We start from the raw sequence: 12,565 nt of genomic DNA on the forward strand, positions 1-12,565 counted from the left end.
CGAGGAGCTGAGGAAGCTGTTGATTTTAGCTGCAGGGCTTCTCAGACCCCCTAAAAGGCAAACATGCACCAAATGTCGAGGGGAGTGTACAGTTGTACACAGCATTTTCCAAACTTATTTGACCATGGAGACCTTATGTCAAAGAAGCAACTCATGGGGTTAATAAGCCAAAGGAAATTTTTGTGAAATATAAATGAAATAGTCTCTAAGGCCTCTTCCAGCTGTAACATTCCAAAATTCTGTGCTTAAATGACAGTACCTTCTTCTTGGCCATTTTATTTTTTATTAATTTATTTTTTTGACTGTGCCACGTGGCATGTGGGATCTTAGTTCCCCAGCTAGGGCTCGAACCCATGCCCCTGAAGTGGAAGTGCAGAGTCCTAACCACTGGACTACCAGGGAATTCCTTCTTGGTCATTTTAGATCATATTAAGAAGGGTAAGGAGAAAGCTATCCTACAGAAAATAAAATAGCATCTGATGCAGAAGAGGAAGACGAACCAAGTTCTAACATATGTAAATCTATGTAAATGATTATGCGGAAGAGGCAGAAAGGGAGCAGTTTTAAATGCTAGGTCTTCCAAACTGTCACTTGTGTTATCACTAGAAAAAGCTGAACATTTATATTTTAGCAGAAACAGTAGAGTACTGAGTACTAATCTTTTCAGTTTTACTTCTTAAATCCATCACTAATGTCATACGGATTTGGCCAAATTACTGTTGAGGAAATCTACGGGACTATGCCCTACTCCTAGGCACCGGTCCCAGGCTCTCCTCTCACAAATGGCTATGGTGGAGGCTGAACATGGTTTTACACAAACTAGCAACCCCATACACCCCACCTGGCCCAGCCAAGTTGGTTGACTTGGGGATGGGCATCTGATCTTAGCTGGAGCATTATGTTTCTTCCCTGGAGTTTTTGCATTTGGGGCCAGAGAGGGAATCTCTGAGTGTTGGATGTAAGATGCCACAGTGGGCCATCGTCAGTGGTCATGTTGCTGTCATAGGAAAAAACTGGACTCCAGTGCGAGAGAATGAAGGCGAAATGCAGGAGAAGCAGAGACAAGAGGTGCAGCATTTCAGTTCCTGATTCTAAGAGTCAATGACCATCAGATCTATCCCAGCTTTTCCCACAACAGTGTCATTCAGCCCTTCTTTGGATTTGGTAGGCTAAAAAGTTCTCTTTGTTTAAGCTAGTTCAGACTAGGTTTCTGTTGCTTAAAACCAGAAGAGTTCTGACTCTTGTCACACATGTCCTCCACACCTACTTTCTCCATCATTAGAGAGGGAAGAATGGAGGCTGCCTCCTAAAAGCTGGCATGTTAAACACATACAACTTCCTTGGCAGTCCAGAGGTTAAGTCCTGCACGCTCCCAGTGCAGGAGGTACGGGTTCGATCCCTGGTTGGGGAACTAAGATCCCACATGCCACATGGTGTGGCCAAAAACAAAATAAAACACATTTACGGGACTTCCCTGGCAGTCCAGTGGTTAAGACTCCATGCTTCCATTGCAGGGGGCGCGGGTTTGATCCCTGGTAGGGGAACATAAGATCCCACATGCCATGCTGTGCGGCCAAGAAAACGCCAACAACAATAACAAAACACATACACACACCATTGCTCCCTCCCTCCCTTTCCTGTCAGGAAAGGGATTAAAAAATGGCATTAAGTTATCAGAACAAAAAGAACTAACAAGGCAATGGCAACACAAGTTTAGATCCTAGAAAGCAGCTGAATGAATCCTAGGGTCATGGTCCTGATTTGCCCAGGTTAGTATAGTTTACATCTGCTGTGCTGGTATAATTATTAATAGTGTCCTCTTTCACTCTCAAAAGTGTTCTGGTTTTGGGCCTCCCTGGTGGCGCAGTGGTTGAGAGTCCGCCTGCCGATGCAGGGGATACGGGTTCGTGCCCCGGTCTGGGAGGATCCCATATGCCGCGGAGCGGCTGGGCCCGTGAGCCATGGCCGCTGGGCCTGCGCATCCGGAGCCTGTGCTCCGCAACGGGGGAGGCCACAACAGTGAGAGGCCCGCATACCGCAAAAAGAAAAAAAAAAAAAAAAAAAAAGTGTTCTGGTTTGGATGGTAAATTGATTCATTAAACCTAAGAAGCCCAGAAGTAAGCCTAATGTACCACAGAAACATTGAAAAAAGCAGCTAATCAAGTTGAAAATAGTAGTTGCTGATGGGGAGTAGGAATGGAGGGTAAGAAAGGAGGATGGGGCTATGGATCTTTGAATTAGCTTTGTAATACTATGTATATGAATAACTTCTTGGGAAATTAAATTAAATTAAAAAATAAATACACTAACAATAAAAAGACAAATAACCCAATTAAAAATGGGCAAAGATTCTGAAGAGACATTTCTCCGAAGAAGATATAGAAATGGCCAACAAGCTCATGAAAAGATACTCAACATCTTTAGCCATCAGGGAAATGCAAACCTAAACTATACCACTTTACTGAAAGCCTTCCCGCTAAATTCTGGAACAAGACAAGGATGCCCACTCTCACCACTTCTATTCAACATACTATTGGAAGTCCTAGCCAGAGCAATCAGACAAGAAAAAGAAATAAAAGGTATCCAAATTGGAAGGGAAGAGGTAAAACTGTCATTATATGCCGATGACCTGGTACTAAATACAGAAAACCCTAAAGACTCCACATAAAAACTATAGAACTGATAAGTGAATTCAGCAAAGTAGCAGGATACAAGATTAATATACAGAAATCTGTTGCATTTCTTTATGCTAACAATGAAATATCAGAAAGGGAAAGTAAAAAGGAAAAATCCCTTTTAAAATCACATAAAAAAAAAAAACTTAGGAATAAACCTGACTAAGGAGGTGAAAGACTTATATGCTGAGAACTATAAAACACTGGTAAAGAAAACTGAAGATGATTTAAAGAAATGGAAAGATATTCCCTGTTCTTGGATTGGAAGTATTAATATTGTTAAAATGGCCATACTACCCAAAGCAATCTATAGATTTAATGCAATTCCTATCAAATTACCCACGACATTTTTCACAGGACTAGAACAAATAATCTTAAAATTTATATGGAATCATAAAAGACCCAGAATTGCCAAAGCAATTCTGAGGAAAAAGAACAAAGCTGGAGGCATAATCCTTCCAGACTTCAGACAATACAGCAAAGCTACAGTAATCAAAACAGCATGGTATTGGCATAAAAACAGACACATGGATCAGTGGAACATAACAGAGAGCCTAGAAATAAACCCACACACCTATGGTCAATTAATCTCCAACAAACTCCTTCAAGAATATACAGTGGAGAAAAGATAGTCTCTTCGACAAGTGATGTTGGAAAAGCTGGACAGCAGCATGAAAATCAATGAAGTCAGAACACTCCCTCACACCATACACAAAAATAAACTCAAAATGGCTTAAAGACAAATATAAGACATGACACCACAAAACTCCTAGAAGAGAACATAGGCAAAACATTCTCTGACATAAATTGTAGCACTGTTTCCTTAGGTCAGTCTCCCAAGGCAATAGAAATAAAAGCAAAAATAAACAAACAGGATCTAATCAAACTTATAAGCTTTTGCACAGCAAAGGAAACGATAAACAAAATGAAAAGAAAACCTACAGGATGGGAGAAAATATTTGCAAATGATGCAACCAACAAGAGCTTAATTTCCAAAATATACAAACAGCTCATACAACTCAATAACAAAAAGACAAACAAGCCAATCAAAAAATGGGCAGCAGACGTAAATAGACATTTCTCCAAAGAAGACATACAGATGGCCAAGAGGCACATGAAAGGATGCTCAACATCGCTGATTATCCGAGAAATGCAAATCAAAATTACAAGGTTAAAAAGAAAAACTACAATGAGGTATCGCCTCACACCAATCAAAATGGCCATCATTAAAAAGTCCACAAATAATAAATGCTGGAAAGGGTTGGAGAAAAGGGAACCTTCCTACACTGTTGGTGGGGATGTAAGTTGGTACAGTGACTATGTATAACAGTATGGAGGTCCCTCAAAAAACTAAAAATAGAGTTGCCATATGATCCAGCAATCCCAATCCTGGGCATATGTCCAGAGAAAAGTATAATTTGAAAAGATGTATGCACTCCAATGTTCACTGCAGCATATACAATAGCCAAGACATGGAAGCAATCTAAATGTCCATCAACAGATAAATGGATAAAGAAGATATGGTAACATATATACAATGGAATGCTACACAACCATAAAAAAGAATGAAATAATGCCATTTGCAGCAACATGGATAGACCTAGCGATTATCATACTAAGTGAAGTATGACAGACAAAGACAAATATCATATGATAACACTTATATGTGGAATCTAAAATATGATACAAGTGAACTTATTTACAAAACAGAAACAGATTCACAGGCATAGAAAACAAACGTATGGTTACCAAAGGGGACAAAGGGGAGGAGGGATAAATTAGGAGTTTGGGATTAGCAGATACAAACTACTATATATAAAATAGATAAACAACAAGGTCTTACTTTATAGCACAGGGAACTATATTCAGTATCTTATAATAACCTACAATGAAAAAGAATATATATATGTATAACTGAATCACTGTGCTGTACACCAGAAACTAACACAACTATACTTCAATAAAATTTAAAATAAGTATGGAGGTTCCTTAAAAAACTAAAAATAGAACTACCATACAACCCAGCAATCCCACTACTGGGCATATACCCTGAGAAAACCATAGTTGAAAAAGAGTCATGTACCAAAATGTTCACTGCAGCTCTATTTACAATAGCCAGGACATGGAAGCAACCTAAGTGTCCATCATCGGATGAATGTATAAAGAAGATGTGGCACATATATACAATGGAATATTACTCAGCCATAAAAAGAAACGAAATTGAGATATTTGTAGTGAGGTGGATGGACCTAGGGTCTGTCATACAGAGTGAAGTAAGTCAGAAAGAGAAAAACAAATACCGTATGCTAACACATATATATGGAATCTAAGGAAAAAAAAAAAGAAGGTCATGAAGAACCTAGGGTTAAGACGGGAATAAAGACACAGACCTACTAGAGAATGGACTTGAGGATATGGGGAGGGGGAAGGGGAAGCTGTGACAAAGTGAGAGAGTGGCATAGACATATATACACTACCAAACGTAAAAATACATAGCTAGTGGGAAGCAGCCGCATAGCACAGGGAGATCAGCTCAGTGGTTTGTGACCGCCTAGAGGGGTGGGATAGGGAGGGTGGGAGGGAGGGAGACGCAAGAGGGAAGAGATATGGGAACATATATATATGTATAACTGATTCACTTTGTTATAAAGCAGAAACTAACACACCGTTGTAAAGCAATTATACTCCAATAAAGATGTTAAAAAATTTTTAAACAAATAAATAAACTATACCACTTTATACCCATTAGGATGGCTATAAATCTAGTAAATGACAGACAATAACAAGTGTTAATGAGAATGTGGAACATATGGAACCCTCATGCATTGCTGGGGGAAATAAAAAATGGTGCAGCTAGAAAACAGTCTGGCAGTTCCTCAAAAAGCTAAACGTGAAGTTACCATATGACCTAGCAATTCCACTCCTAGGTATATATTCAAGAAAACTGAAAACATACGTTGCACAAAAACTTGTACACAAATGTTCATAGCAACATTATTTAAAATAGCCAAAAAGTGGAAACAACCCAAATGTCCATTAATGAATGCATGAATAAACAAATATGCTAGATCCATACAATGGAATATTATTCAGCTGTAAAGAGTAATGAAATCCTGATACATGCTACAATATGGATGAACCTTGACCACATTATGCTAAGTGAAAGGAGCCAGACATAAAAGGTGGCATGTTGTATAATTCCTTGTACACAAAATGTCTAGAAAAGGCAAATCCATAAACAGAAAGTAAGTTAATGGTTGCCATGGGTTGGAGGGAGGGGGTAATGAGGGAGTGACTGCTAATGAGTATGGGGCGTCTCTTCAGGGGTAATGAAAATGTTCTGGAATTAGATGGTGGTGATGTTTGCACGACTTAAAGAATATGCTAAAGCCCCTGAACTGTAGACTTTAATTTTAAGGATATAAGTTATAGCTCAATTTAAGAAATTATGTAAGAAAAAACTACAAGATGATGGGGAGAAGGGGATATAATGCTACTGATGAACAGAGCACACTCATTCTACCCTCCTTTGGGTCAGCAGCAGCGGCCTTGCAGAAGTGTCTTTGTGTGCCTGGACCTGGCCTTGCCTCTCTTCTGTATCAACTTCCCTCAGTTTGGGTCTGTCTCCAGCCTAGTCCTGCTCCTCTCTTGACACCCTTCCAGTCCTGTTCTCTCAGATCCTGGCTCGGATCCTGGGACAAATACGCCACTGAAAAATGCCCCTGATAATCTCCAGGGTTATCTAGCTGCAAATCCTCTTTACCTCAGGGGTTTAAAGGCATGACTTCCGAATTGCTACCCCATATAGAAATCTGGTATTTGAGAGATGGTAGAGATCCTTAGAAAAGCAAGCATTCATTAAATGACTAAACATTTGGTTTTTAATGTGTCAGAATGAACATTTGAAAAGTTGTGCTTCTGGTCTGACTGGGTCTTAGGAAGTAAAGAAAGTCATCACGATTTTTTGGCAACACCTTGCCAGAGAGAAGTGATGAGAGCTTGCTATTTACAGAGAAAGTATATGGCTAAACAGGAACTGAAACTCAGTACAAGTCTGTATTCAATTAACCAGAACGTCGCTTTAACCACTCTCAGCATGGGAAATTTAACCGGTGACTGCTTATTGTATATTTTCACTTATTACTGGTGTAATTCTTTGCCTTAAAAATAATCTTTATCTGCTCTTTCTTTAAAAAAAAAATAAGCAGTTTAAGGCACACAACACTACAACCAGCTAGAGCACAGCACAGGCCTTAGAGACACACAGCCAGGGTTTAAACCATCTCTGCCACTTACTAGCCATGTGAGCGTGAGTGGTTTGCTTAACCTCTGAGGGGCTTCCTTTAGTCATCGGTAAAATGAGGGTAACAGGGCCTCCCTGGTGGCGCAGTGGTTGAGAGTCCGCCTGCCGATGCAGGGGATACGGGTTCGTGCCCCGGTCTGGGAGGATCCCATATGCCGCGGAGCGGCTGGGCCCGTGAGCCATGGCCGCTGGGCCTGCGCATCCGGAGCCTGTGCTCCGCAACGGGAGAGGCCACAACAGTGAGAGGCCCGCATACCGCAAAAAAAAAAAAAGAAAAAAAAAAAAAATGAGGGTAACAACACCTATCCCTCAGAGTTCCTGAGAGAATCAACTGAGACAACACAGTAACTCAATAGCTCAGTGCCTGCTTTATGAGAACAGACAGCATTACTATTGTTATTTTGTGGTACCTTATCCACTGCTTCTTAGTGGCAGGCAAAAAAGGGGGAAAACAGTGTTGGAGGCCAAAACAAGTCCAAACATGTAAGTACTTCTGGTTTAATATCTACAAAGCTTCTAGGTTCTTATGCATTTTCCCAGTTGAGTTGGTGTCCATCATGAGGAGGAACAAAGTGACGTATGCAATCATGAGATGCTTGCAGAGTTGAAAGGCTGGATTCCATGTAACAGAGTCTGCCTTCCAAAATCTGAGATGACCAATGGTGAGGTCCTGGCATGATAAAGTGTAAGGTTCTAAAGTTCCAGCCATGAAAGAAATTGCCTATTCATTTATATTGAATATAAAATTATCTTTGGTGGGTTTTAAACAATCATTCAAAAACCCAGCAAATCTATGGACCAGACAGCAGTAGTGGTTGTGGTGGTGGGAGTGATAATAATAATAACGACACCCCCACTATAATCATCATCGCTGTTGTCTTTTATATTTGAGACACTCCACTCAGAACAGGCTCTTCTCAAGATACAGAAATAATGAACAGAGGGAGAAGCATAAGCACAAGACAGAAAGGACTATGGAATGCTAAGGGTCTGTTATGGGTTGAATCGTGTCCCCTGCTCCCCCCAAAAAAGTATGTTGAGGTCTTAACCCCCAGTACCTCAGAGTGTGACCTTACCTTATTTGGAAACAGAGTTGTTGTGATGTAACTAGTTAAGATAAGGTTATACTGGAGCAGGGTGGGCCCCTAACCCAATATGACTGGTGTCCTTACAAGAAGAAAGCCATGTTTACATGACAGAGACACAGGGAGAATGCATGTGACCACAAAGGCAGAGACTGGAGTAACACAGCTGCAAGTCAATAAACACTAAGGATTGCCAGCAAACCACTGGAAGCTGGGGAAAGGCAAGGAAGGATTTCCCTACAGGCTTCAGAGGGAGCATGGTCCACCTTGATTTGGGACTTCTGGCCTCCAGAACTATAAGACAGTAAATTTTTGTTGTTTTAAGCACCCGATTTGTGGTACTTTGTTACAGCAGCCCTAGGAAACTGATACAGGGCCTAAGAGGATTTTTTTTTCTAAGATTGAAATGCAGCAACAGCAAGGAGAATGTCTAAGAGTGAGTCAGAGGGAAGTGTCTGTGGGGGAAGAAACATTTATAAACTTACAATATATTTTAAAATCCCTCTATGCCTCTGTCTCTACGGCATTGTAAACAACGTCCAAAAATGCTAAATTCTCATTAAATGCCGTTTATCAATACTATCAATGTGTAAACGCCCAAGCCTGGGCCAGTAGCGGATGACCAACAGAACTGCTGCCTTGGTCAACTGGCCATAGCCTTATGCTCCCAGGAAGGAGCGATGCTCCTTAATTTCAGTCTTGAAATGACTCTCCCAAGCACTTTTTCAAAGTTTACAAGAGGAGTAATTATTACCTGGATCCCAGTCATTTTAATATAAATGTTCTTTTCATTTGCTCCTCACATGTAACCTTCGATCTGTTAAAAGGAGCAGTGTCTATGGAACTAGCTCTGGGAAGGAAACTGGGCTCATTTAACTATATCCATAGCACACACAAAAAACCCCACAACAAATGCTCTCAAAATAACTTTCAGGGGCTTCCCTGGTGGCGCAGCGGTTGGGAGTCCGCCTGCTGATGCAAGGGACGCGGGTTCGTGCCCCGGTCTGGGAGGATCTCACATGCCGCAGAGCGGCTGGGCCCGTGAGCCATGGCTGCTGGGCCTGTGCGTCTGGAGCCTGTGCTCCGCAACGGGCGAGGCAGCGACAGTGAGAGGCCCGCGTACCACAAAAAAAAAGGGAAGAAAAAAAAAAAATAACTTTCAGGATAAAACAAAGCCAAAGGAAGGAAAGTTTCCATTCAGTCTGTCCCTTCACTTATAACTTGCTGCTTGTGCTGTGTCAGAAATTAAGTGTCACATCCTCCCTCAGGCCCTAGTTCTCGGTCTAGACAGACAAGCACAAGGTGAACCCAGGATGCATACACTAATCTTTTTGTATGGACCATGTGTAACTGCTGTCATTAAACAAGCATAACATCATACACAAACTATTTTCTTTTTTTTTCTTTTTAGCCACAGTTTGCCTTCTCTCTCACAAAGAAGTAGGAGAGTAACTTCCAACTGCACAAAAATTAGTGAAACCACTATTCTTAATTTTACTAAGAATAGGCTTCTATAAACAGAGTCCGATATTGGACTCGAAAGAAGGAATTAAAAACCATTCCCGGGTGGAGGCCTGGATTTGACTCTGAACCTGATGCAGCCATCAATTAATAATTAATCCCAAACTCTTCCCCCTGAAGATGCTTCCAGGTTTTGCTTATTTTTGAAGATATGAGATGGTGTTAGGGTTGGTTCCCCATCTGGTTCCCCCAGATTCAGTCTTCTGGTTCCCCAGCCCCAAAAGACTGTGATTTCTCCACCAGTACCCCTAATGCACTGCACGCCTCCCTAGACCATAACCTGCCCCTAGGCTGAAAGCCAAGAAAATGGGAACTTACTCTATACAGCACCTCTCCTCTAAACATGGACACTCCATGAGAATCTGCCTGCTTCTGACCACTCTTTAGCGTCCTTGGCTAACTACTTACTGTATTATGTTCAAAGTTCATAGTTGTTATCTGAACGAGGGCCAGTCTGGTAGGCTGTTGCTCAGTCATTACTGTCCCTGTTATTCACTACTGTCTTTGGAATGAATTTAGGAATATGGATGTTCTAAACATTTACAATTCTTAGAATAAACAAGTCACCTCACAAAGACTTAACTTGGGAAAAGCTGGATAGTTAGGCACAATTTTCTCATGCTGCTGCCCAGCTCATCTCCACAATGAGGAGGGCTGTTCTTAACTCTGAGGCCAACAGAAAGTACAGGTCTAAACATACCTCCTTCTCCTGGGTGTTCCTCGTAAATTCAATTTTCAGCAAAGGTAAGGTAGAATGAGCTTAAAGGGGGTTCCCTTCTGGCTTCAGGCTATACTTGGGAATCAGTGAATAAACAGATACGATCATAAGGCCAAAACAAGGCTAAGCAGAGAAAAATAAGTGTTTCAATAAGAAAGTGAATGCTGTATTTCTCTCCAATGTGGATATTCTGGCTATCTGCAAATGGGAAAGAGGTAAAAGCTACCTCATCAGTTGGGGGTGGTAATGTCTTCCCCCTCTCTGATCCCAATCTATCTCCTGATTTTCTGGACATCTACCTCTTACTGGGCTCTCTGCTTTCTTTTCAAGCTGCCACAACCACAGAGTTTCTTGGTTGGCACATCTATGAGCAACAGAGAATTCACTGAAACCTAGGATTATCTTTTGGCACTCCACAGCTTGAGAGATAGTGATTAGAAGGAAAAAAACAAAACAAAACTTCAACAAGGTGGCATTTTCATTTCAGCTGTTCCTGGAGGCAAAGCAGTGCAGTAAAGAAAATCTTAGACTGAAAGCTTTGTGGTTATCTATGCTTCTCGTTAAAGTGCCCCAATTATAATCACACCTACGATTACAAGATTTAACACACCTGGTCTCAAGGATGCGACAGGAAGAGGAATCATACCCTCATCCCATTCCGTTTCCTTTTCTTTATTCACTGAGTAAGCACGATTTATAAATTGCAGTGAGTGCAGACTAGAGGTGGTTTGGAGAACAGAGGTTTTTCATTCACATGGCTTTTTCAAAGTGGTAAAAATCTTCCATGGCCTCAAATTATTTTAGTACTGGTGAGACAAGCAGTGTTGCTTTCATTGGCTACACACTGATATGAGAAACCTGGATAGAGTTTCTTTCTATTTCTTCTCTCACTTTACTAACCAGACAGTTTGCTCTGCTACGGACACACAGACACACGCACACACACTCTTACTGAGTAAGGGTGTGTGCACTTACAGAGTTTCTAAGATTTATTTTAAGAGTATTGTAACTCAAATTTTAAAATAAATTTTGAAATAATTTTAGACTTACAGAAAAGTTGCGAAGACAATAGAGAATTCCTGTATACTCCTCACCCAGTTTCCCCTATTGTTAACAACTTATATAACAATGGTATATTTGTCAAGAGTTTTGTAGATCTTGACAGTGGGTAAAAAACACTGACTCTTTCTTAATTCCATTTTGTACAGCAGATTCTCAACAAGAGCAGTGTGTACCCTAAAACAAGTATCTGAGATATCAAGTTATGATCTCTATGTCCCCCACTCCTGCCAAGGTCCTAGATAATTACTAGGGGATAATGCTTGTACAAAAATGGTGTTAGGAACTTGATATGGCAAAATTCTAGCATGAACAAAGCCATGTGTCTGACAAAACACTTTTCTAATGGCTTCAATGACACTTGGTTAAATACTGATGTGCCAGCCACAGACGAGCATTGTGGATGCCAGGAAGTGAATTATTAATGCAAACTCTCTTTATAAAGTCAACTGGGAATGAATTTCCATTAAAATCAAGAAGAAAATTAATTTAGAGGTCACTAATTCTCAGCACACATATGGATATATAAACCTTCTTCCTGGACTGTCCACACACTGGGGAGAAATCCAACCAAACCCACTTGGAGGAGGAATAAAAGTTTAATTTATGCAACAACTAAAATCTCATGGATTGAACTCACAGCTAGAAAGGAAACATTTGAAATGAGGCCCTTTAGTGATTCTGTATGAACAATGAAATGAGTCAGGAAGACAAATCACTCAAGTTCAGGCTATAGAGGCAGGCTTGGTGCAGTCCAGCTAGCTCACCCTGGAACCTGTCCCTCTGAGGGGAATGCTGGGACCCAGAATCTCTACCTGTAAACTTGTGCCCTGGTTTTTCTGCAGTGGTTAGTGTGCAGTCTGCCTAATATGATACAGAGGAAACAGAGACTCACTGAAGATGCAAACAATACAATCTTCCTGCAAACAATACAATCTCTGCTGACTGATTCATCTGCATGAATTCATCCGGGAAAAAGGTTCAAGGCCTCCCCTGGTGAAAGGAAGACTGATAGATAAAGAACAAACAGGTAGGGAACTTGCAAATGGTAAGAGACTGACTTACCTCAGTAGCTTTCTGGCTGAGTCCCCGAAGCAGCAGCACAATCACATGGACAGCGGCTCTGCGCACCTGAACTTCATGGTCTGTTTTAGCCACAGCAATCAGACAAGTTGTTACCTAGGAGGGTGAGGGAAGAAGAAGT

At 41.0% G+C, this 12,565-nt stretch overlaps 1 protein-coding gene across 1 annotated transcript in view; it reads right to left on the reverse strand.

The window, feature by feature from the left end:
* TANGO6 (transport and golgi organization 6 homolog) overlaps positions 1-12,565 on the reverse strand; it is a 170,478-nt gene that overhangs the window by 16,746 nt on the left and 141,167 nt on the right. Inside the window, exon 17 of the mRNA XM_082606990.1 lies at positions 12,427-12,540. Coding sequence (XP_082463116.1) covers positions 12,427-12,540 — 114 coding nt within the window. The remainder of the gene's footprint in view (positions 1-12,426; positions 12,541-12,565) is intronic.

Source organism: Mesoplodon mirus (assembly GCF_964341445.2).
Source record: "Mesoplodon mirus genome assembly, chromosome: 19".
In the NCBI taxonomy this organism is placed as follows: Eukaryota; Metazoa; Chordata; class Mammalia; order Artiodactyla; family Ziphiidae; genus Mesoplodon; species Mesoplodon mirus.